The 27,710-nt window shown below is 37.1% G+C and overlaps 1 protein-coding gene across 5 annotated transcripts in view; it reads right to left on the reverse strand.

Annotated features, from left to right (window-relative positions):
* The window catches only part of KCNT2 (potassium sodium-activated channel subfamily T member 2), a 358,057-nt gene that overhangs the window by 43,813 nt on the left and 286,534 nt on the right, over window positions 1-27,710 (reverse strand). For 4 of the 5 annotated variants that reach the window (XM_060091450.1, XM_060091453.1, XM_060091449.1 and 1 more), the window contains 4 exons: window positions 21,032-21,143; window positions 6,252-6,353; window positions 1,811-1,894; window positions 781-909 (listed from right to left, as the gene is read on the reverse strand). In XM_060091450.1, the coding sequence (XP_059947433.1) occupies window positions 781-909; window positions 1,811-1,894; window positions 6,252-6,353; window positions 21,032-21,143 (427 nt within the window). The remainder of the gene's footprint in view (window positions 1-780; window positions 910-1,810; window positions 1,895-6,251; window positions 6,354-21,031; window positions 21,144-27,710) is intronic. The other variant, XM_060091451.1, reaches the window with a different exon arrangement.

Raw genomic sequence — 27,710 nt, forward strand, 5'->3', positions numbered from 1 at the left:
AATCTACTCCATTACCCTTATGCTTCCTATAAAACTCTTCTTTTCCACACATGGGTTCACTGATTTTAATCACAAGCTAGTGTAATGATTACATGACAATTAAAATGCATGCAATTAATCTGAGCCTCATAGATGAGGTTCTGTTTTGCATAAGACCAAAGAAAGAAATGGTTAACCAAAATTTTGAATAACTTTGAGGTATCTGAAGAAGAAAAAATATTTCAAGAATATAAACCATAAGTTGGAACCACATAGTGTGATCAAATTAAAATGTGAATATGTTTTTGGTCATACGCAGGCATCAGAAATTCTGTTCCATTTTCATAGGCTCTAGTTTGCTTTTATAATTACTGAGCTTCCCTCTGGGAGGGTCTGGCACTGATCCTAGAGCTTTTTCTTAGCTTCAAAGTAGTCCTCAACCTGGAGTTTGAAGAATGTGAGTTTCATGCTTCCTAGCTTATCTTTGTTTTCCCTCTTTCCAAATGCTAATATGTGGAGTTGAAGATTATATTAGAAAACTAGTTTGCTTGCCCTGAGAACTTTTCTTATGTATCCAGAGGTTACTTAGAGTTAACTTACTTCCTGAAAACCTACAAAAGACATTCAGAGCCCAAAGTCCACAAACTCTAAAAGAGTCCTTTAGCCAACATTATTTTATGAAATTCCTGACATAATTTACATAATTTAATGACATATTTCAGAAATAAGTTTGTAGGCTTAGGAATGGCAGTGTTCAGTAAAATTAAACATTAAGATAGGAATATTTTGGTATTTCCAAACCTCAGATGTAGTAAGTTTTTGAGATTCAGTCCTGTAGATTCCAATGGGAACATCTCCAGTAGAAGAACATAATTTCTGATACAGTCTGGCATAAGTCCTGATCCATAAGTCATCCTCGGTGATTTTCATCTACAATCATATAAATTATTTACATATCAAATTTTTAAGAAATAACCCAATGGTAATTTTTCACTCTTTAAAGGTAGATTTTATTGATTATTTGAAATCTCAAAGTGACATTCATAAGTGCTTATACATGTATTAAAGTTTTTTATTACATTCCATCTCAGCCTTATCCCTGGGTTCACCCAAACTTAAGAAACCAACTGCTCCATTTGTGGCAGCATGACATTTTATTAGTCCCATATATGTAGGCAATATCACTGGTAATTGATTGGGAATTGTTGGAAAACCTGTAAAGACTTGTTTGAATGTTGTGATAACCTTAGTGGACAGGGTCTGCTGATGTTACAAATCTTGAAATGCAAAGGACACTCCAGCACAAAAATGAATGGTCCATCCAAAGTTCTACTAGTACTCATACTGAGGAAGATGTGTAAAAGTATGGAGCACAGGACTCACACACAGGAGGCATAAGTGCTGGTCTCTCTTTGCTAATCATGAATTTGAATTTGTTAGCAAGACACTTCATTAAATACACTTAGGCATAGTACATTTATTTATAAAACAGAGAGGTTAAATGTCATGATCGCTGTTTTCCTTGGCAGTGTAGCATCCTATGTCAGAAACTGTCAGTCTCAAATACCTGCTAGAATTTTGTACAGAACAGCTACCTTCAGGATTATTTTTGTTCTGAATTTTGTACAGAATTGTTACCTTCGGGATTATTAATTTAAATAATGTTTTCCCTAAACATTGTTTAAGGAATTAAAAAAAACTAGGATGCTATTCTTTGAACATATATTAGAAAAAAATAAATAAGTGACATAGAAGAGTTATCCAAAGAACATTATAGATGGCTTTCAGAATTTCCTGTCAGAATAATCTACACCAGAGATTAGTAACTTACAGAGCAAAGAAACCCCGATCCTGGTGTAGTGTCCAATCCCAACAGAAGTCTGGTGATAGAAATCATGTAGTCCTTCACAAATGACTGCAATATAAACAAAATATGTATTTATTGTGTGTAGGAAATACATAGAATAACTTAGAGCATGAACATCTTATCACATCTTAAAGGTTATTTCTTGTAACACATCATTAAGCCCCTATAAAAAAGGAAATAAAAATCTATCTTGCCAGTGTCCTCAATACACATGTACAGTTAAGCTGTCCTTAACGAAATATGGGAAATGATTATTTTCTAGAATATCCAGATATGCTTAAATCTTATGAATGTTATTGGATGTGATGAAAATATTTTTAGATTTTTAATAACAAAAAACTATAAGCTGAAATATAATAGAGAATGTTTTAAAAAATCTAAAATGACTAAAATTTACAATGAAATATTTCAACCAGTATTTGTTTTTTTGTTAGGATTAAATTTTATGCTAGTAGAATACATTTCTATATAATATTTAAGTAAATATAAATATTAGTGAATTAATAGGTTAGTATTAAATACCATCATAAGGCTATTTTGTTTGCTAACATATGATATATTTTGACATGTTGTTAGAACACTACTCAATAGTTAGAATATTAACTGAAAAATGCTTCTAGTTTCTTCAGTTTATTTTTTGGTCTGAGTGAAAAGAAAGACTTTCAAACCATACAAGCAAATTTCACCATGATATGTAACAATTACTTCATAAATCGTATGAAATTACTGCCTTGAGTTTGATCATCAGGTGTTAACAAGTGAAACTGTTAAATAATCTTCTAGGTATTTTGCATCCTTGTTGCTGCAAATGGCATTATTTTGTGCTTTTTTATGGCTGAGTAGTATTCCATTGTATATATGTACCACATCTTCTTTATCCATTCATATAGAGATTATCATACTAAGTGAAGTAAGTCAGAAAGAGAAAGACAAATACCATATGACATTGCTTATATGTGGAATCTAAAATATGGCACAAATGAACCTATCTACAAAACAGGAACAGACTCTTAGACATAGAGAACAGACCTGTGGTTGCCAAGGGAGAGGGATGGGCTAGTAGATGCAAACTATTACATTTAAAATGAATAAACAACAAGGTTCTACTGTATAGCACAGGGAACTATACCCAATCTCCTGGGATAAACCATAATGGAAAAGAATATTAGAAAAAAGAATGTATATATGTTTATAACTGAGCCACTTTGTTATAAGCAGGCATTAGCCCAACATTGTAAATCAACTATATTTCAATAAAAAAATAACAATAAATCATCTAGTTATTTTGTATAACAAAGACTTTCAAAAGTTATAACACTTTTTTTTTTTTTTTTTTTTTTTTTGGTACACGGGCCTCTCACTGCTGTGGTCTCTCTCGCTGCCGAGCGCGGGCTCCGGACGTGCAGGCTCAGCAGCCATGGCTCACGGGCTCAGCAGCTCCGCGGCATGTGGGATCTCCCCGGACTGGGGCACGAACCCGTGTCCCCTGCATCAGCAGGCGGACTCTCAACCACTGTGCCACCAGGGAAGCCCTATAACACCTTTTAAATAAATCATCTAGACTACTTTGTTGATTGCTAATTTCTTTTACCAAGAGCTAGTTTCAAAAAACTAAACCCGGGCCTCCCTGGTGGCGCAGTGGTTAAGAGTCCGCCTGCCGATGCAGGGGATACGGGTTCGTGCCCCGGTCTGGGAGGATCCCATATGCCGCGGAGCGGCTGGGCCCGTGAGCCATGGCCGCTGGGCCTGCGCATCCGGAGCCTGTGCTCCGCAACGGGAGAGGCCACAACAGTGAGAGGCCCACATACCGCAAAAAGAAAAAAAAAAAAAAAAAAAAAAAAAAAACAAACTAAACCCATCTAAAAAAGAACATAAGGAAACACATCCATTCCATTTTTCTCAGGCCATTTATTTAAATGGCCCTTTGGTTTTCAAGGTATATTAACCTCCTAGTAATTAGGACATGAACATATTGGGGTCACCAAGAGGAGCTGTGACACACACCCCTGTTAGCATCATTCAATTTCATTTGTAACTCAGTGTGTGCTAAAGAAAAATTTTAAACAAATTCTTGGGCACTTAAAACTATTATTTCCAAAATGAAAAACAGAAAGCACTCATGGAAGAGAAATTAAACTGAAGATTTGGCAAATGACTATTTTAAATTATTTTAGACCCAGATGTGGTAATATAGCTAATGTTTACCGTATTCGTCATCAACACATACTTTGTCCAGAGGTCTTCTGTCCTGTCACTTCATCAGGGCGTAGACTAGAGTTAGATGAGAGCCAGAAATGTGGATAGCCCCATTTAACATCACAAAATCCATGCATTAAGTCTTATGTGATGCGATCATAGAAGATTTTTCATAGAAGATTTTTTTAATATCAATTTTATTTTAGGTAATAACTTTTTAAATAATTGGCTTTCCTGATCTACACAGATGAGAATTAATAAAAATGATAAAAATATGAAAGCTATCTGTGTTTCAAGTGGGATATAATAAAAACCAACCAAACAAGCAAAGAAACTCAAACATTATACAAATGCAGAGTCATTTACCACAGGAAAAGGGTCGGGATTAACCTAATGAGGTATGCATGGCTTGAAGATGAGTATTCCCACTAAACGCTGGATAGTTGACCTTCCTGAGCCCTTGTCTCATCCATATATTATGATTGATAATACTGCCTCTATTACAGTTTTCCTTGGGGAAGCAAATAAAATGAGGTCTAGAATAGAATTATATTAATAGTAAATCACTATACAATTGTAGTCATCAATAATAGTTCTTGAATATATAAGCATTTATCTTTAAGAATATGGGTTTAAATCATTAACCAAAACAATTAGACTGTATATTTTAAGAATACAAGAATGCATGTTATATAATTTTAGGGAATAAAATGTTTTAAATTTCTAATCTTTTTTAAACCTGTAAATAAATACTCTTTACCTGTCTGAAAAACGTACCATTAAAATATCTCATTTGACATCAGAAGGTAAATGGGCAGTTACTACTTCGAAAATTATTGTTCTAGTTCATTCTTTCTGCAGCTGCTAGCTTTGGAAAAAACACAATTTCCTGTATTTCTATGTATAAAAAAAAAGTGAAACAAAAATGAAAGGAAAGTAATAACTACTGCTCTCCAATTCTACAGAATGGTTTTCCTTCTACTTAGCTTATATATCAAAGACTTTCTCATGAGATTTCATTTAAACATAAGGTACTGTGGCTAAAATATCTGAAAACCACTGGTGCATAATGACAGCAAGCATTTGACTGCTATGGATATAAATCCCCTCAGAGGCAACACTGCTCTTCAAACAATCCCTCCCTTGAACCCCCTCTTTGAGAGATCAGAATTACGTGTGCCTGGCAGTGGGGTCTGGGGTAGAAGCCTGGCTTCCAGAGTACCCAGATAACGTGTCTGGAGACTTTCAGGAGAGCAGGAGTGTTTACGGTTCTTTACTGTGTTGTTCCCGCACTCATCTGGCATAAGCAGATGGTTTGAAACATGGCCAGAGACACAGTCATATGCATAATTAGCCCAGAGGCCAGTAGAAAAGCTTTAACTGTTGTTGGATTAGTTTATTCAGTCAAGCATGGAGGAAGAGGGTACATAAAATACATGATCAAAAAAGACAACACAATGCTTGAATGCTTAATTTGAGATTAAAGTTATGAAATAACTTAAAGCCCTATGAATATCCTTTTTCTCTTAATGGATATATTTAAAAATTATCTGATTACTTGAATCAGAGAATATGAAATATTGATTTTGTTCAGTTTCTGACAGAGTTTTAAAAAAGATTAAAATATACTTGTGTAAAATAAAATCTCTATGAACTTCTTAGATAAAGTTAAGAATGATAAAATGACAATGTAAAACTCTGGCATTCAGGAACAAACCAAATCATTCTTAGTGGCTGTAAAATCTTCCTTATATTTTTCTGAAGTAGGCAATAATTAGCAGATGTTTAAAATGTCCTTGGTTTATCAGTTTATTGACATAATTTGGTATCTTACTGAAATATATATATATTAGAAAGAAAGCTGTCTTTTTTTTAACCTAGTAATTCTTTCTTAGCTTTTATTTATTGTCTAGTAATGTGCTTAGAGGAATATGCAAAATGTATTAAAATGTCACATTAAACATTGTAGGACACTGGTGTCATAGAATGCTTAATATCATTTCATAGATTTTTCTGAAATTTTTTTTTCTTACAGTGTTTCATAGGCACATTTATGTCATTAAATACATGAAGTAAAATATTGGATTACTTCCAGAGCCAATTTTAAGTTAACAGCTCCATGAGAAACACTAGTTGTATTATGCGTTTGCTAGAATCTAAAGAAAATAGAAAATAAACATTTTAGAGAGAAACAAGAAACACTGCATACCTGGTAAAGAAGTGTGTCCAACATGCTGATACTGAACACCCTCCCGGCAGCAAAAGGCAGTCGGAACATAAAGGCCAAATTAGAACCTCGCTCTCTTTCTTTCTGTTCAGAAATTTGAAAAAGAAAAATTTGTGAGCATTCTCTATTTTATGCTTTTCTACTTAAATTTTCCTAACATATGTGAAGAAAGCCATTTTTATCCCGTGGTTCTTAGCTATGAATGTGTCATGACTTCACTTTTAATTGTATTTTTAATGTCCCTTTACTTTTCATAACCAAGTTTTCCTGGTTAAAATACCCAATAGTAAAGAAAGCTTAATTCTTGAATTCATACATTAAATATTTATTTACTCTTAGTACCTATTTCTGAACAGGATTTGAAGTGACATTAATAAAAGGAACAAACATAATCATATTATTTCATCAAATATAAAAAAACCTAAAGCCACATAATGTATCCTAACATCTAGAATATCTGCTTTTGAATATTCTCATAAGTGAGGACAAATAACATAGGCAAGTAGGAGCGATCACAACCAGTGGTTTCTAGCTTTCTGTCATTCTAGTTTTAATTTACCCATCTGCCTTTAAAGTTGTGCCAGCCATACCAATCTGCAGCTAAGCTTCTGTAAGTGACAAAAAAAGTGTGTGTGTTTGCGTGTGTATTATGATGTATGAGGGTTTCTTTTGAAAAATTCTGTTGCTATTAGTGCCCACTAATAAATGAAGGTCTAAGGCCAGATGTTTGTGTAAGATTGGAAGGAATTTCTTAAAAATGAGACTTAACTTCATACTTAAGTGGTAACCTCAAAAATGTTCGTTTCTTTTGCTGCCAACTTCCATTTAACAAGAAATACAAGACACAGCTAAGCCAATAAAAAAATCACCCCTCGCTCTCAGAGACAATGGGAGGAAGCCCCTGTTTCTAATGTAGCAAATTTGGGAGATCTCAAGGGAGGGGACGTCTCTGGGTCCCCCTTTTTAAGAATGGAGGGGAGGGAGTATTGCTGAAGGAAGGGGTCTTGGAGAGGACGGGGGCCACTGCTGCTGCTTGCTGTCATGATGGTACTAGAGAGACTTGACCCCTGGGCTTCCCCTGGACAGACAGATGAGGCTGGTGCTCAGCATCAAACCTTTCAGGGAGAAACAGGAGTTATTCCACCACATCTAGGCCCATCCAGACTATAAGGACATCCTCACTTGAGATGTAGACAGAAGGAGGGATACGCAAGTAGTGCCACCTTGGTGTCCATGTCCATTACATCACAACACAGTCTCTGATTTATTAGCCTTGGTGTCAAAAATGCTTCATTTGAACCGCCTCGGTGGTTAGGAGATGCCTGGAATGAGCTGTCTTCTTGCAGGGATAGGCAGGCTTTCCTGTGAATTGGGGGCCACATCTGGTTCTTAAGGTGTACTGCCAAAACCACAGATCTTCAGCCCATGTTAAAGCAAGTAGCCAAAATAAAGTGCCGAGACCCTAAGAATTTGAAGTCCAGCATCTGTCACGAGGTCAGGTGGGAAACAGTAAGTCTGCTGGGCTCTGCACATGGCTCATTCAGGGTCTTCTTTCCCAGAACTTGGCCACCGATCTCTGTTACCTGACTGGGATCTTCTAAGCCAATGACCTTCATCTCTGTTCATTGTTCACTCCTCTAGCTAACAAGGGGCATGGGACACATGGCAAAACACGATTTTATGCTTTTGTATGTTTTCTCATCCCTTAAATTTTTTAAATCATGTTTTGTTCTTTTTTTTTTTTTCTTGGATGCAGACTTAGCTGCAGTAGAACTAGATCGGGAATTAATTTGTTCATGGTTAGACTCAGAGAGTCGTGGAGGTTGGGTGGTGGCGATGGAGAGGCACAGGAGAGTGTTTCCAAGGTGATCATACATGGGGCTGGGGTGGGTGGGAAGCAGGGAGTGCGCAGTGGCTGCACAAGCAGAGATCCGAGGAGCCGGACACACTGAGCATGTTCCAGCTGTAGAGGAAGATGTGGTCTCAAATACTGTTCAAAAATCAAGTGGGGGGCTTCCTTCGTGGCACAGTGGTTGAGAGTCCGCCTGCCGATGCAGGGGACGCAGGTTCGTGCCCCGGTCCGGGAAGATCCCACATGCCGCGGAGCGGCTGGGCCCGTGAGCCATGGTCGCTGAGCCTGCGCGTCTGGAGCCTGTGCTCCACAACGGGAGAGGCCACAACAGTGAGATGCCCGCGTACCGCAAAAAAAAAAAAAAAAAAATCAAGTCGGAGGAAGACTTATAAAAGTCATAATTTAGTGATTAGAACATGATTCCAGCTCCGGCCTCTCCTCTGCTCTCTCAGTGCGTAACCGTCTAGTTTTTGGCTTTAAATATCTCATCTTAGGACTTCTAAACCCATACATTAGCGTTCACATCGTTCCCAAAGTTCAGTTACAGCTATCAGCCTGAATAGTTTTTTTTTTCAATTAGACAACTTTTACTAAATGAGAAAACTACATTTAAGATGTGCTTTAAAACAAAATGGAATTAGAAAAAAAGACATATGCATTTGAAAGAACGTTGCACTGTGCTGAAAATCAAATCTCTTGCAGTAATACAATACGCCAATTCTTAAAACCTAAGTTAACAGAATTCTCAATTTAACATTTTCAATAGACGATATTAAGGTCAAGAATTTCACATCTATGGTAGCACCTATAGAAGGGCATTTATAAATATGATGTCCATCCTTATGAAGCTTACAAATTTGACAATGCTCAATAAAAGCTTTTAGAATCACATCCAAAAGTGCTGCATCCGAAGCATCACAAATCTGTGTCCTGTAAGTTCTCCTTCTAAAATCTTTGTGTTGACTTTTCTACTCCTGTCATTTGTTAATACTACCCTTAAAAAAAAAAAGAAAGAACAGGAAAAGAAATGCTGCAATAAACCCTTGATCATGTACAGAAATTATTGCTACTATAGTTCACTACAAATCATGTCTATACAATATCATATGAACTTTGATCATGAATATCTTTCTGTAAACTTAATCCCATGCTTTACTAAAATGAATTTCTCATCATGCTGAATAATCGCCTAACTAGTTAATCAAAGGTACTGACTAGTCAATCAGAGAATCTCTGACCACCATCTCTGCATCCCTCTCCCCAGTCCATCCATTAAATTTCCAAACTCCAGCATTTATCCTTAGAATTATCTTAGAATTATTCCCTCTCTGCATCCTACTGCTACAGTACTTGCTGGGGCTTAAACCGACTATTAATTTGCCAACCTCTAGTCTTTTGTAACAGCCAGTCATCCAACACGATGCTGCCAATTCATGTACAAACAATTGCAATAATGTAAATTTTTGTTCATAAATCTAAAATCAGTTTACTCTAAGATTCAGACTTTCTTGCAGAATACATGCCTGGAGAACTCAAAGGCAAGATTTCTGTGAAAAAGTAACATATCTTCATGGAAAGTGCTTGTCCTAAGAATTTCCTGACAAAAACTTGAGTCTATGGTAAGCTCAGTGGATCAGAGGCAGGGTCATCTTTAGCGTATAGTGGTTTCTTTCACTCACATTATCCCTGCTCAATGATTTACTGATGGAGAAGATACATTTCCTAAATCCAGTGGGTTGTTCTCTAATTTTAATAAAGGTTTAATCAATATTTCAAATGTTCTCTTTTATTATATACCTACATTTACATAGATGCTTCAGTTAAATTACATTACGTAGCACATTTAATTAAAAAAGTTTTTGGTTCAGTTACATTTTCCAGTTCATACACTGTATTTTCCAAATACAGAAATATTCTTTTACCTTCAGGGCTTACACTGAAGGAAAGTTACTCTCTTCCTTTTTCCACACATCTGAATTTTATTGATAAGTATCATTTTATAAATCTTTCATTATTAAAGGTTCCAATCAAACACTAACTCATTCATTTATTTACTAAATTAGTCAGTTAACAAATAACAAATACGTGTTGACAAGTCTACATAGGGCATTATCCTTAGTGCTAGGCATAGAGAATTCCTGTATAGAACTCATAAATTCTGTTAATATAGAATTATTATGCATTGAATATGGACCAGGCACTAGTAGACAAATATGGATACTTTCCTTGCCTACCAGAACTCACAAACTGCGAGTGATAACAATAACATATAGGGAAAACACCGGGGTGAGAATATGCAACAAAACAGGGGTAGATGCTTGTGTAGCACGTAGGAAGGGCATCTTCTGTAGTCTTCTGGTGGAAAAGTCGAGAGACTGAATTAGAAGTGATGTCTAAGTGGAGACGCAAAAATGAGTAGAAATTAGCCAGTAAATTTGGGAAGGGTAGGTGTTAAGCAGAAAGTTATAAACAAAAGGTTCAGCATATGCTAGAAGCTGGATAGGAATAAAGCTTAAAAGACTTGAGGAACTATAAGCAATTCTGTTAGAATACAGCACTGAGTGTGAGTGTACGGGCTGGATGAAGAGGTCAGAAGTGAGACTGGAACAGGAGCCAGGAATTAGATGTTAAAGTTCCAGGACATTTGAGAGGAAAAAGGATGTTATCAAGAATTACACTGAAAAACAAGGGTGAAAATTGGGACAGTTCCAGGAAAAACAGGACATACAATGAACCCATTTTGAAATCATGTTAACAATTTCGAATTATATCTTAAGTGTAATGAGAAAAAACTTACATATTTCTTAAGAGGAGGAGTGATATGGACACATTTCTAGAATGGTCCTTCTGATGACAATATGGAAAATGGACTGGAAATGGGGAGGTGGCACTGGGAGACCAAGCAGGTTAAACGAGGGTGTTAAGGCGGCAATTCTAGTGAGAAATGAAGGTTTACAGAAACAGATCTTCTTCAAATATATTTAGACTTCAGACATTAAATTTGAGTGGATTTTTGACTGAATTGGGTAGTAGAGAGAAGATGAGGGTGATACCCCACTTTCTGGATAACTGGGTGGATAAGTGTGCCCTTCTGTAAAAAAAGGAAATGTGAAAGAAGAGAAGACTATAAGTTAATTTGGACTTGAGTTTCAAGGTTAGTAGAAAAGTCCAGCTGTTAAAAATAGGGATCCAACAGACAGTATAACACACAGTGGTTTGGAGCTTGGATTCTACAGACACACAAGGTGACCAGTCAAGTACTGCCACTTCTGATTGGACGATCTTGTACAAGTTACTTAAGCTCCTTCTTCCTCTGTTTCATCACCTGCGAAATGGGGTTCATATTGGTGATGACATTGCATTGTCATTCTAATAACTAAACAAGATAAAACATCTAAAAGTATTATGTATAGTAAGCACTTACTGTCTTCTATTACTAGTAATTCTTCAAACACATCAAATGATGCATCACCTTGTGGACTTGATATTGCTTGCTTTCTTCCTGTACTGATACTTCCAAGTTTTGACTGGGCTGGTCTGGTGTTATCATTATAGCTCAAATATCACCTCCTCAAAGAGACCTTACTTTATCACTTTATTTAAAGTAGGTATTCCCCAGTTATGTTTGAATATAATCCTGTTATGATTTTCAGAGCTCTTCTGAAATCTATAATTCCTTGTTTATTTTTTTATTAGTTAACTGTTGGTCTGAGGTAGCTCAGTGAGTCCCAGGACAATGCCTAACACAATGCCTGGCACACAATCAATGAAATTTTATTGAACAAATGAATGAATCCTTTCCACTTATAGTAGTTGCCTACATCTAGTGAAAATTTGTTGCATAAAGTTTAAAACATTTCTATTAAGAGGGAGGAAGGAAACACTTTGAGGTTTACTCAATACCCCTTCTTCTCACTTTGGTTCTTTAGGTTTGAAGATGGAAAAACTGCAATGTTTGTGTTATATAAATTTCTCTGACTTTAGTATTTCTTTTGACTATTGTGTTTTATAAAATACAATAGTAAATATTTCTATGATTGCTTCTAGTATAAATATATAATATCTTTTTTATATCATATTTGCTTCCTTAGTAGAATTCTAGATTCAATTGAAGTTTCAATGATGATTTTGTGTTTTCCTAACAACCATTTATCTAAAAATACCCAAAAGAAATCTGAGAAATCCAAATCAGTATTAAAAGATCCCAGACACTTTAATACCCTTGGTCTTACCTATTTCTTTCATTTGGTTTGTTATCATGAACATATGCTTTTGTTGGAAGAAGAAATTTGTTTCTGGCAGAAATTGTGTTTTCTTTAAACTGTGTCCATCCAGTACCATATGGAATAGATGATAAAACTGTTGGACTTAGCAGAACGGTGTGGGAGGTGAAAAAAAGTCAAGAATTTTATTGGCATAAATTAATGGTTTCTATCCGTGTTTTCTCAGAGATTGGCTTTTCTCACCATTCATCCTACTTGACTTTCTTTACATTGTTTGACATAACGTCTTCTTTTTTTCCCCTCTTTTCCTCCCTCTTTCTCCCTGTCCCTACCCTAGTTCACCAACAACCCTCAAATCCTATTTCCAAATTCTCAGGTCCTGGGCAAATTAACTCTGCCTTTCCTCTCACAAAACTTCTTGCCCAGGGAGTGGCCTTTTGAATGCAAATACAGAAAATCCTTATATTAAAATACCAAAGCCTTCAATGAGTTGCTAGGGTTTTATGTATCCTGTTTACAGAGCCTTCCCCAGAAAGAGACTCCTCTCTACCGTAGGAACCCCATCACGGGGGCTCTGCACAGCAGCTCTGAGATGTGTTGCCTCTTCCAGAGCAGGTTTCCTATCAGAGCCTCTCACTGAAGTGTGTGTTTGGGAACTGAGGAGAGAGAGGACCCTGGGCCATTGGTGGCTTTAAATCAATCTCTCTTTCTCTTTCTTTCATTTCTCCTCTCTTTATATTGCATAGTTAATCATCCAAATCAGGACATCTTGACAGGAGCTCCTAGTAATTATACTGAGACAATAGCCATACACTAGGAGTGATGGGCAAAACTGGACTTCAACCACGCCCCTTATAAGTTAGAAATATGTGCTTTACAAACAATACACACAAATGGTTTCCTGCACCCTGTTCTCCCGTGAAGGCCCTGATGATCCTGAGAATTGAGTGGAAGCTTCTGAAAGACATGTGGGTTCAGAAATAAATAAAGAAAGGATGTTGAAGGATTAAACAGGTGAATTTTGGTGGGGGGGGCATAAACATTCAGCCTGTGACAACTTTGAAACTATTGTGTGAAATCATAATACTAAGCACACTCTTTTTTTTTTTTTTTTTTTTCTTTTTTGGCTGTGCTGCGCAACTTGCAGGATCTTACTTCCTGGACCAGGTATTGAACCTAGGCCCCAGCAGTGAAAGAACCGAGTTCTAACCACTGGACTTCTCTATGCACATTCTTAATAGATACATTTGTACATTAAAATAGTTATCCATATAAATTACATATCATCACTCCTCTAGAGTAGATCAGGCAGTGCTTTACTACATTTAAAAGCAATAGAAACTAATTAGCTTTCTCAAATTCTTCCTGGACCAATATGGGGGAAGGTAAATATTTTCTTAAAAATTGGATAAGAAATTTTCCTAATGAATCTGGAAGATAGCATCAAACTCTCCCTCAGCCATTATAGCACTTAGATTATGAATAAAAAGTAGTCCAAGTTGTTTGGACAGAAAAAAACAGAATATGGCAATGTGTTTTTGTTTGTTCTGATATATCTGTCTCCCGTCAAATTACAAATTCTATGTATTTTATTCAAATTCATAACTTCTAGCATTGAGGAAGGCATATGGCTCATACTAGGTGCTCAGAGAGTATTTAGTGGCTTGAATTTAAATTGAGAATATGTAAAATTTTGCCTTCTGGCTTTAAGACGGTGCATATGTTAAAAAGTAAATGAGGGCTTCCCTGGTGGCGCGGTGGTTGAGAGTCCGCCTGCGAATGCAGGGGACGCGGGTTCGTGCCCTGGTCCGGGATGATCCCACGTTCCGCAGAGCAGCTGGGCCCGTGAGCCATGGCCGCTGAGCCTGCACGTCCGGAGCCTGTGCTCCGCAACGGGAGAAGCCACAACAGTGAGGCCCACGTACCGCAAAAAAAAAAAAAAAGTAAATGATATTCTTGCCTATTTCTCCCAGAATATATCTCCAGTGTGTATTATTTTGCTCTACCGTTGACTACATAGCAATATATGATTTATAGGCATGACTGTTTATATTCTGACACTCATTCTCTCACACCAACAGAGTGTCCTACAATTCAATTCTGACGCTCACTACTCAGAGTTGGCTCAGACCCCACAGGTTATGGGGCTCAGTCCCCCAAGACTGCTCTCATTTCAACCACCATCTCCAAGTCCTTGGTGTCTCCAAACCAACAGCACTTCTTCTCCTTCCAGCTACAAATCTGGGGCTTCCCATAACAACCTCAGTTTCAATAATTTTCCAGAATGCTCACAGAACGTGTGAAAGTGCTATGCTTAATGATTATCATCTTAATATAAAGAATGCAAATGAACAACAGATGAAAAGTCACACAGGGCAAGTCTGGGAGGGTCCTGAGCACAGGAGCTTCTGTCTCCATGGAGTCTGAGGGCACCACCCTCCTGGTACATCAATATGTTCACCAATCAGGAAGCTCTCAAGCCTCATTCTTCAGAGTTTTATCAAAGTTTCATGATGTAGGCATGATTAATTAACCCATTAACCACATGATTAAACCCAATCTCCAGCCCCTTTCCCCTCCCTGGAAGCAGGGAGGTGAGGAAGTACTGAAAGTTTCAATATTCTAATCATGTCATTGCTTTTCTGGCAACTAGCCTTCATCCTGAAGCTGTCTAGGGGACACTCCCTGAGTTGCCTTGTTAACATAAAATCAGGCATGGTTGAAAGGTATGAATAACAGAAGACACTGCTATCACTTAGGAAATTCCAAGAGTTTTTGAAGTGCTGTGTCAGGAACTACGGACAGAGACCAATTATTATTTTTTATTATACCGTATTATTCATCTCACTTTTTCATTACCTTGCTTCTTACATCAATGGGTAATTACCATATATGATTGCTAAAGTGTAATTATGATCATCACAGGAGAAGGCTCAAAAGCAATTTTTAAAAAGCAGTCTTGAAGCAAATTGCACCATAAGCATGAATAAAATTCATTTTTATGAAATGCATCAAAATAAGAGAAATGAAATGTCTTTAGAGGGAGATGAGACAAAAATTTCTCTTTTTTTTTTTTCTATTGTTGTTTTCCTCTCTTCGGGTTCCTTGTTACCCATCACATTTCCCATCTCTGCTTAGCTCTCATACTGTTTCCAATGCCCACTATATCAGATTTTTAGGAGGAGTGTCAATGACCCAATGACCAATGACTGAACATGGGAAGTACAGTTGGTCCTCTGTATCTGCAGGTTCCACACCTGCCAATTCCACCAAACAGACTGAAAATACTGGGGAAAAAAAATTCCAGAAAGTTCCTAAAAGCAAAACTTGAATTTACCACCTACTGGCAACTATTTACATAGAACTTACATTGTATTAGGTATTATAAGTAATCTAGAGATGATTGAAAGTACACAGGAGGATGTGTGTAAGTGATACGCAGATACTACACCACCACTTTATATAAGGGACTTGAGCATTCTCAGATTTTGGTCCCTGCTGGGGGGGGGGGGTGAGAAGGGAGGGGTCCTGAAACCAATCCCCCATGGATACCAAGGGATGACTCTACTTTTGAGTAAAGAGTAGCAGTAAGGTAATGTCAATATCCAAGACAAGAAAGATAATGTAGTAGAAAATAAAACAACTCAGCAACAATGAAAGAATGATCAGATGAAAAAAATACAAACTAAAGCATGATGGTCTGGTCTATTAGGAGGTTATTATTGTGGATATTCTTCAGTGAGTTGTCGCTTCCAGAGAAACCTTTAAGAGTATTCCTTCTATTACCAATGGCAACCACATATCTACTAGAATGCAAGGTCTACCAAGAAAACATCAGCAACCAGGCTGAATGAAGGCTAACCTTCCATACTTATTCTTGCAAATCCTATCACTTCTTAAATTTGAATGACAACGACTTCATGACAAAAAAAAAGTGTCTTAAGCAGCCAAGCTGGTGTCTGTTTTAAATTCAAAATCTTGATTGTGTTTCTAAAGGTGAAGACCCCATCCGTGAAGGTGCAGGTGCATCTAATTATAGGTAGAATAAAATGATATTCATAATTGTGTTCAGAAGAATAAAAATCCACCACTTCCTCAGCCAACAGTAACACTAGAAAATATTATTGGGGATGTATTTGAATATTGGAAACAAAAATCAGTTTCCTAATACTAAAAATACCTCCCTGTGCTTAGAATACAAACATAGGAAGATAATTACTTTAAACAGTAAACTAGCTGTATATATATAAGTGATAAGGAGCACTGGTTAGAAATGAACAGTTACCATTATCACTGATGGCACGTATGTGAGATTGCCAGGGCTGCCATAAGGAAGTATCATAAACTGAGTGGCTTAAACAACAGAAATTTATTGCCTCTCAGTTCTGGATGCTCAAAGTCTGAAATCAAGGTCTTGGCAGTTTTTGGTTCCTTCTGAGGACTGTAAGTGAAGGGTCTCTTTCAGGCCTCTCTCCTTGGCTTGTGGATGGCTGTCTTCCTTTTAAATGTGTCTGTCTCTGTGTCCAACTTTACCCTTTTTATAAGGATGCCAGTCATTTTGGATTAGGGTCCACCCCAATGGCCTTCTTTAACTTGCTTATCTCTGTAAAAACCCTATCTTCAAATAATGTCACCTTCTGAGGTAGTGGAGGTTAGGACACCAACACATCTTTTTGGTGGGGGGAGGGACATAATTCAACCCACAATAGCACAACAGTCTAAAACATTTCTATGTGACAATCCTATTTCAATGGATAAAAATGATAATAAGTGAATTTAAAAAGGATTTTCCATGGTTTTATAGCATTCAAACCATTGGTTTCAATTCCACTTCCCCTAACTCCTCTGTTCCTACTAATTAGGTAATGTATTGATTTTTTTGTATTCTTCTTGGAAAATATCTAGAAGATGCAAGGGTAAATATAATCTAAAAAAAAAAGAATTTCCCTGATGCCAAAAAAGAAAGAAAACTCCCCTCTCCCACTTCCTTTTCCTAGAGAGTTTCCTTAAAAATAACTTGGAATTGTAAATCCTTTCCATGTCTCTTTGAGATGGATACAAAGCCTGAATAACCTCTAGCTAGTTTTGTATCCCAGGAATGCCTTTCTCGGTGGGGGTGGGGGGGGGCTTGGAACTATCTTTTTGAAATGTGAATGTAATGTATCCTGTCTCTCTCTTTGGGAGCTTAGCCTAGGTGCCTGGCTCCAAGTTGTAACTTTTTGCTTGCTGCAAAGTTAGAAGACATTTTATTTTTCCTTTGGATCAAGACAGTTAACATGTATGTAAATGACTGTATCTGCCTGGCTATATAAAGGGATAAGATGTCTTTCTGTCTTTGCAATGTCTTTAGTGGATTGCTGAGATGCATATCACAGTCTGGTTTAATGCTTATTCAAACAAAACTTTTCTACGTTTCTGAAGAGGACTTCTAGGTTGGATGAAGATTTTGTGGGTTTTTTTTTTTTTTTTTTTTTTTGCGGTACGTGGGCCTCTCACTGTTGTGGCCTCTCCCGTTGTGGAGCACAGGCTCCGGATGCGCAGGCTCAGCGGCCATGGCTCACAGGCCCCGCCGCTCCGTGGCATGTGGGATCTTCCCGGACCGGTGCACGAACCCGTGTCCTCTGCATTGGCAGGCAGACTCTCAACCAGTGCACCACCAGGGAAGCCCGAAGATTTTGTTTTTAATTAATTCCCCAAAAAAGATCAAAATTTCATTTTGTTCTTTTTCCCTCATGCAGTAGATACACAATAATATAGACACACACATTTACCAATATGAAAATATCTTCCACAATTATGACCTTACTACATCAACTGACTTGGAATAAAACTGAATACACACAATAGAATATTTATTAGTGATGATGTCGACAATAGTAATTTATAATTATGAGTTTAGGGCTATTTATTTGAGTACTGATTATATGTCAAAACTGGGCTAAATATTGTGACTAGATTGTGTGCTGTGATCTTTGCAATGACCCTATCATTTGGCTATTACCACTATTTTCCAGAGACAAATCCCAAGGCTACAAATGTGTCATAGATTTATCCAGGTTCCAATCCTACAAAGTAGTAGAGCCTGTCTTCTTCATCATGGGGTGAGCCTCCCTCACTTATCATGAAGGAGACTGTACCGCACCAGGCCAGCATGGGTTCCACTGGATTCCCATCCGTGGGTTTGTCTTTGGATGTTGAGCCATTCAGCTGTGATTCCCACCCATTCCATGTTGTTAAAGCAGTTTGACATAAGGGATGCTTTTTAAACATGAATGGCTTTAAGTTTCTCTTACTGCACTCACTCAATGAAACTGAGCAGGATGCTGCCTTTTTGTTTTCAGTCTCCTAGACCTCCCCTGAGTTCCAAAGGGCAGATTCACTTACTAATTAGGGGAGTGAGGGAATGCAGAAAGAAGCAATTGTGCTCCATTTATAGCTATTATAAAATACTGGCTATATTCCCCCTGTTATCCAATATATCCTTATAGCTTATTTTATATCTATAGTTTCTCTTAATCCCCTACCCCTATATGGCCCCTCCCTCCTTCCCTCTCCCCACTGGCAACCACTAGCTTGTTCTCTATATCTGTGAGTCTGCTTCCTTTTTTGTTATATTCACTGATTTGTATAACCTTTAAAAATTGTGAGTCACTGTAGTGTATATCAAGTATACTTCAATAAAGAAAGGAAAAGAAAAGAAAAAAGGCAAGGAAAGAAAAGAAAAGAAAAATACAGCAATGGGGCCTGGTCGTGGTTGCTCCTTGGGGGATGTACAAAACATTTACATACATATCTCTGAGTTCTGTGGGAACTAAGGTTCCCACCCTGGGGGAGGATGGTAACTTCAGGCAGAGCCTAAGCTCATGGACCCAGACTGGTTGGAACAAGAAGGTTGATGATTGAGATTCCTGGAATACCACCTCCAACCAATCAGAGGAGGGTAACACACCCTGCAGCCCCCTCCCCAAATTCTGCCTATAAAATGTCTTCCCCAAAAACCATCAGAGAGTTCAGGTCTTTAGAGCACTTGTTGCCCCATTCTCCTTGCTTGGCCCTTCAATAAACCTTTCTCTGCTCCATACTCTGACCTTTCAGTGTATTTGGCCTCACTGTGTGTTGGGCACAACAGTTATTTAATCTGCCTTAAACTCTGTTTCTCATCTGGAAGCAGTGCCTAAGAACAATGTAACTATGCCTATAAAGGGGCAGTGGCAAGGCTCTACCCACACAGTGTATGCAACCAGCGTTGAAGATGGAAATCAACAGACAAGAGCACAGAAGTGGCCTCACTCAACAGTACATCACCCAGGAATCAGGACAGTGCCCAACGTAACAGGTAATCAAAATAAAATGAAGTGAAAGAAAAAAAGTAACAACAACAACAAAAAAGTAAGCCATCCTTATCTCTATTTTATAAATATTATTACAAACAATAAAGATGACATAGATTTAACACATTTTCACATGTATAAGATTGGATCTTATTTTTTTCTCTTACATCGAATTCTCCCAGTACACTAGTATCAAGTACACCTGGGATGCAAAATCCATTTATCTCCACACTCAGCCTGGATACTGAGGATGAAAACCACACCTTTCTGTCCCCATAACTTGACTTTGCAATAACACCACTGTCTCCCCTAGCATTATTCTCATCTCTTCCCAATCCTAATAAGTCCCCACTTGAAAAGAGCCTCATTAAATACAATTCCCAATTCTTGATAAACTTTGACCTTCCTTTCCCCACTCCAAGACATTGACATACTCTCTTGGGTCTTAATTAACTCTATCTGATTGCAGACATTTGTTTAGATTTGTGGGGAGAAAATTCATCTTTGGCTATTATAAAACCACTCTTATTTCTTAAGTGGACTTGAGTCTTTGACATGTCCACGCCAACTTTTTTTGGGTCCCAGGTATATGTTTTTATTCATGGATGGCTCACTTGGGGTACAAATTTTGGAGACCTTTTAAATAAAGTTGTGAAGAGAGGTGTTAGCTAGGAAGGCAAGGAACAAGGAGTTTTAAGCAAAGGCAGATGTTCTGTTATCCTGAAGATTCCAAGGGCATTTATGACAACAGTCATGCATCTTAACATGTGACAGGCAGGTGGATGGATGCTCATGGGATAGAAGAGTAAGCAACTTTCAATTTTAATAAATATTTATAAAAAAAAAAAAAAGCTCTCTTGAGGTGACGGCCTCCCTTACGTAAGCAATAAACTTGGCTTTGTCTCAGATTGTGAGCTTGTGTCTCATATTATCTCCTTTGGGAACTGACTTACAACAAAGCCTACAAGTTTTCTAGGACTTTAAGGATTTATGAAAACTGCAAATTCCTATATAAATATAGATGTCTTGACATAGCATTCGTGATATTATCAATAATGGACATTATAAGTGAGTATATATATTCCTGTTGAGTTTAATTCTTTCATATATCATGCTTTGAATTTATAATTAATGATGATGGAATGAGATACCTCCATCATGTTCACTTGTGATACAAATGGTTCAAATCCATAAATCCATACTTTAAAAAAATTATAAATTAAGATTCTAGCTCCCATATAGGCATTCAAAACAGCATTTTTATTTTTACTATTTCTTTCTACATGTACAAATTTTACAGTTAGTCTTTCAACCCAAAAGGTTAAATGCAACTTACTTCATGATGTGAATTCTTACCTTTTCCAGCTTTGAAAGAGCAAGGGAGTAACAGTCTTTGGCTCTGAATTGCATGAATCTCATGTTGGCTGGGTGGGTGAGCTCTGTGATAATACTGAGACTGGAAAACAACCTGCATTTCAAAGAAACATTTGCATTATGCTAACAATCCACTATGGTATTTTTAATAACAACATATTTATGAGTGAGTAATACTTAGCTGTAGGCATAAAACTACATGCAACTATAAGAGCAGGCCATGCCACATCAACTGTTCTGTGCAATGCAAGAAAAATGAAACCCTCTTTCCCAAAGAATACTTTAACCAACATTTTAGCACCATAAGAAAAATAAATTCAGTAATTTGGCTTTTATTAGGCATTTTCTTGCCACAAATTCATAAAGCTGATTGAAGAAGTTACCTCATGGATAATATTGAAATAGAAATGTGTAAGGTGAATATCCAGATTGGCAAAAATTTCCTATGATGAGCTTATTGTTCATAATTGAGTTCTTTGATCTTCTATGGTTCCCTGTCCTCACAGTATGTGCTTTGAAATGCCAAATCCTGCTACAATGAACTTCTGAGAAGAGCAACTATTTTAACTGAAATAACAACTCATTGTAATGAATTGAGGCCACGGTTCAATTAATGGCGTTGTTCTAGAAGGATCCTGAAACTTCCCAGTTGTCCAGAGTTTTGCATTAGTGTTTTTTCCATTTACCTCCTCTTCCTCAAACACACACGTGTGCAAGCACACACGCACCCATGCACACGCATGATTCCCGCCCCCCCAGAAAAACCGGGCAAAATAAAACCACAGCAAACACCTTCTTATTGTCGCTGTGCTTGATGATCTGATCTCTAGCTGATGTCTGTGATCACTGGTAGCCGTCCTGGCTCAGATATTTTGAGATTCTCTGTGGCAGCCACATCATGTGATCATCACCTTTGCTCTCCATACAATATGTCTTCAAACCCAGTTATGGCCACTTCAAATTCCTACCGGTAGCTGAACCCATGCCTTGAACTCAGGCACTAGAACTGACTGAAATATGCCAGCCAGAAACATCTGGCTTGTGGCTCAGAAACAAATCAGCATCTCCAGCTGATCTCGCATTATCTGTGGGGTCCAGGAGTGAGGGCACTGTTACTCCATCTTCCTGAGCGCTTGGCTTAGTGTCTTAGAGAGGAAACTGGGAGCCTTGACTCTGAACTCCAGAATGACGGATACGATTACCCCTTTCCTCGGCTCTAACTCCCTAAAGCTGATGGATGGTTAGCTAGACCCTCTCCCTCCTCCCAGGGAGTGAGGGCCTGCATGCAGGCTTGCTGGGCCTTCCCTGAGGGGCCCTCAGGTCAATTTCCAGGGGACTTAGTCACCCTATCAGTTAAGACCTAAAAAATGCTTTAAAATGCTATATTTCAGAGTTATCTGTGAAAACTATATGTGCCCTCCTGGTTACATTGCTGGACCGGTATCGAGACTTACCTAATCAATGACTTTGAAAACTACGGTATCATCAGGTTTTTCATGAGATCCACTCTTCGGAGGAACAAATATAGTCACATGGCCTCATCTCCATTTTGAGAGCTAATATTATTGTACTTTAAGTACAACAGGTGACTTGTAATAAGTTGGATTGAAATAATATCAGCAAAAGAACAATCAGAACATAATTTCTTTTGTTGACTTTTAATGTTAAAAGTATAATTTTATTTGTGCAGTTCATCATGGCTTACAATAGTTCTGTTACCTTGAGTTGATTAAGGAAATGCTAAACCTCAGATTCTGTACAGGAGAGGTGGTATGAAACTTAGAGATACAGTTTGTGAAAGACTTAGCACAGTGTCTGATACATAACAGGTCCTGTTCCCTAGTTGTTGCGGTTTATTATTTTCTTAACTTTTTTCTTTTTTCTCCTGTTGCTATTTCTGCTTGAAATGTAGTTTCCTCCCTCCTTACTTTCCTCCTCCACCTCTATATTTGGAATCTCAACAATTATTTAAAGTTCTTATCAAATCTCATTGAGATGAAGCTGTACCATTGCTTAAAGTCAGAATCCACAGTGGTTCCTGGTATTTGGATTATTTGTAATACTGCTTATTACGTTGCATTTTGCACTAAACTCTGGTTGGTTTCATCCACATCTCAGCCCTCCTACTAAAGCACAGCAGCCAGAAAGGCAAAGTTTCACTCCTAGTGTCCTAGTAGTACACATTATATTCCTCTAATTGATAATTCTTTGTTACAATAAAAACATCTCGCAGTTCTGATTTGTGTATTTTTGGTTTAGTGGATTAAATCTTGATGAAGAAGGTGTGTGATTTAACTAGATTAGTTTATGGAGAAACACCATATAATCTGTATTCCTCAGGACTTTCTTTTAGAAGCTCTATTCTTGCTCAAAAGTCCCCAATGGTAGCACATTTGATTAAAAGTTCATTTTCTCAGAAACTTTTGAAAAATTAGAAGAGCGGCCTGATAGAAAAAAAACATCAATTGACTTTTGGGCTGGTGCAACTCCATCTGGTAAGCCTAAGTAATGACAAATCTCGTACCATCTGGAAGTTTCAAAAGTATTCACTCAAGAAATATCTTAAAAGAACAATGTCTCTAAAGATATTTACCATGATATGGTGTGTCGATCAGCTGTCACAACAGAAACTAAAATGAATAAATAAGAGTAACAACATGGATGAATGAAGATAAAGCATGTAGTCTCATTTAGAGAATAAATGACATATTCATGATCTGAGCTTCTAAAAAGGAAAATTAACTGACCTGAGGTTTTTCTCTTTGTCTTTTCACTTTTTTTTTTAAATCTTTTGGAAGGTTAAAGAAAGTTCCAAAACCCTATAATATCTAAAATTTACAGAGCATTATTCTTAGAGCTTTCCATGTATTGATTAATGTAATCTTCAGAACATCAGGTTAAGGACCTCATTGTTTGGGGCTTCCATCTGCACCCCCTGTTCCCTGGGAGAAGTTGGGGACATATGGCTCACTCCTGACTCTGCCTTTTCAGTATCTCTGGGTGTGTGCTGGTCTGAGCCAGGCCATGAAGTGAGCCCAGCCCTGCAGGGCAGTCCCAGTGGTTGTCTAGCAGGGTTCCTGATCAAGGTTCTCCACTACTGCCAGGCACCAACGCTACACAGTTCTGCCTAGCATGGGATCCCCAACTGCCTAACTTCTTTGGGTCTCGATAGTTTCCAACTTGTTTAGGAAATCGAGAGAGTCACTTACTATTTCTTCAAACTCCAAAAACTACTCTATGATTTACTTACAATTATTAGTTTACAGTCAAAGAAACTGAAGCCCAGAAAAAACAAATAAAACGTTCAAGGTAACATTCTAGTAGATAGCAGAGCCTGGGTCACACACGAACAGTCAGGGTCTAGAACACGAACCTGCCCCCCTCCCTATTTTAATAAATAGGTAGGTAGGAAAGGAAACTCAAATGACCCAAATAAAATAGTAAGTTATTAACAATATCTAGCAACATGTTGGAGTTTCAGATATTACAAGTCAACTCTATTTTAAACTTTTGTAATCTCTACTTCTGTATCTATCTGGAAATAGGAGCTGTTAGATCATAACTTCATTATTGTTGTTTCAATTTACTGAGGACAATATTTAGTATCTAATTTAGCAAATAAATATCAAGTGTTTGCTGTTGGAGAGCTCTGGTCTCCAGGAGATAAAAAATAATTGGAACGTGAAATTCCCACCTTTAGATTAGACTCTTATGATCTAATAGAGGAAACTGCAAAAAATTCATAAATTTAAGGATGTACATATTTTCCTAAGGATGATAAAAGTGGATGACTGAAATCTGTGGTTCACAAATTAAATAGCTTTAAGATGCTAGTGAATGGATAGCTTGTGAGGAACATCTTGGAAGGCACTGAGATATATGGCCAGAGAAGGAATTTCTGAGGAAACAAAGAGTAAACAAATGAAAAATGTATCTCAACTTTTGGAAATTTTTATTTTCTTTGAGAAATATGGTTTTTATCTTTCACATATATTATTTTTCTAACTTTAGACAAATTTGTGACCACTTGAATTCTTTTGTTTATAATCCTTTTCTAACACATTACATCAAACAGATATATATATATATATATGTAGCCAGATGTATTTGAGGTTATGGTAAGAGTCAGTAATAAAATGATTGAGTGATCTAATCATTGTATTTAGGTGACTTCTAGAGTTGAAATTAGATAGGAAAACAAAATTTATGTGATGTGCCATTTCCGTTCTATATAATTGAACCTACACCATTTATGTTAGTTTAAACTGAGAAACTGCACTAAGTCTGCCACCTAGTGAAAATCTAGAACTAAATAATTCTTAAATAATGAAATATTTTATTGTAGTGCCCTTCATATCTATAAAATATTACTTGTATTCAATTATAATACTTTATATTTGCAAATTTGGTTGTCTAATAGATTTAATTATATATCTTTAATATACTAATACTGTACATCTATTTCTGAGCCTTAATATGACCTAAATACATTTTGAATATATAACATTTTAGAAATAAATGACCAAATAAGTCTCTTTTCCCTAGGTACTAGGATCATCATAAAGCAATATAGTAATTGAAAATAATGTAGTTTGTTCTACTTTAAATTGTTCTACAATTACTTCTGTAGTTAATTCTCTAGTTTAAGTTTTAAATGACTTGTTTAATACTTTCCTTGTACATTGGAGCAAAACTTGCTATCCCAAAATGTCTTTGGCAGTTGAAATGGCTGTTTTTTATTCAAGACACATTTTGATGGGCCAATGTACTCGGTGATGTAAGTATAATTGTGTAAAATATCTATAGAATTGTCACCTGCTTGAATTAATTCATTTAATAAATCATTTTGACATGCCCAGGTATGTTAACCAACACAAAGATGAAAACCATACCATATACTTCATTTCAGAGACTGGGAGAACTCTGAGACTAGCTGCCTGTATATATTAAAGCAAAACAAACAAACATCAGAACATACAAATCTGAAAATTGTTTATAATATTTTAATAAAAATATTACTTAGTGAGCTATTGTGTTACACTATAAATTTTGATCTGTGATGGCTGGGAATGATGTTTCTGAATAACAAAGGGTGTATATTATTATGAAAGGTATAGAAACACACTTAGATACATGAGACCCCAGTTTTAGACTATGATCGAATATTGGAACTAAAACTAACATGAACATATTTTTTCACAAATATTTTAAAAACACTTTAGATCTGAGTCTGGGGCAGTAGTAATAAATGACAGTATAATAAATATCAGATATCTCCTGCATTTAAAATTTTAATCCATGTAAACCAAACAAAATATTAAAAATTTTGCACTGTATAAAAAATCACTCTTGCATTGATAGGTATTCGGCATCAATGTTTTGAATTACATCATTTCCCAAGTGCTTATGTGTGTTATTTCTCAGTAAGACTATGACTATTTTGCTTGGCAAAAATAAAATATTCCTTTTTAATTTTTTTATTTTTATTTTTAACTCGACATTTATGCTCTTATAGTCCTTGCAATTCAAAAGTCTTCTAACTGGTCGGTTTTCACCCACTCTCACTTTTCCCCAAACCATTCTTCACACTGTAGCTAAAATAATATTTTAAACTTTCCTATCTTTCAATGATTTCCTGTTATTCTTAAAATAAAGGGCAACTTACTAAAGTGTTCTTCAAAGCCCTGAATAGTCTGGCTTCTGGTTTCCACCTCAGCCTCTGGCATACCTTCCTCTGGCTCTGCTCCAAGTCCTTGAATGTTTAGTACCTAGAGCCTTGGTATTTGCTGCCCCCATGTGGAATGCTCTGTTCATCTTTTAAGTCCACTTACTGCCTTTATCTTTTTAGTAAAAGACCAGTTCCTCAGGGAGAAGCATTCCTTCACCCACTGGACTAGATCACATATATCTTTCTATTTTCTTTCAGTAGTTGTCAAATTTATAATCCTCTAGCTAAGTCCTTAAATGACTTAATACTTTCCTTGGATAGTAGAGCAAAACTTCCTACCCCAAAATGTCTTGGGCATTTGAAGTGGTTGTTTTTCATTCAAGGCACATTTTGATGTGCTTATTTAAATTTAATTTAGATACTAATACTCGTTCATAAAAATGTGGAAACTTTCAATATTTTCCAAATGTATCGAGCGCCTTGTTAGGTAAAACTTTAGCAAGAGAAACTTAAATTTGAAAGTGAAGACCTGCTTTTCTTTTAATTTGGAAATCAGACAGGGGATCTTTGTGCAAGGAAGATTCACTTGAGTGTTTCTCTTAGAAATGTAAGGAAAGGTGCTTAGACAGGTAGGAGAGAAAGTTTAACAGGACCTAACTTGACAAAGACCTTATCTGCTAATGTCTTCTGTGGTCTGAAATGCTCTCTGGGGGAGGTGGTGGGCCAGCTGCGAAGGATTCACAGTCTCTTCTGAGCACAGTAGTGGAGCCATTCCCTTCCTCAGTGGGTCTGGAACCTCTGGGCTAGAGGTCATCCCAGAGGAAGTTTGCTGCTTTATGGGGCTACTAAGAACCCATAAAGGAAAACTCACCTTGCGAGGAAGAACACATCTGGCTAAGGACCCACTTAGGTCCTTCTGGAAAGACAGCTCATGCTGGCACAAAGCATGGCTGGAGGTTCCTCTTAGTCCAGCCATCCTAGCACACACTTCAG

The sequence above is a fragment of the Mesoplodon densirostris genome, chromosome 2 (assembly GCF_025265405.1).
Source record: "Mesoplodon densirostris isolate mMesDen1 chromosome 2, mMesDen1 primary haplotype, whole genome shotgun sequence".
In the NCBI taxonomy this organism is placed as follows: domain Eukaryota; kingdom Metazoa; phylum Chordata; class Mammalia; order Artiodactyla; family Ziphiidae; genus Mesoplodon; species Mesoplodon densirostris.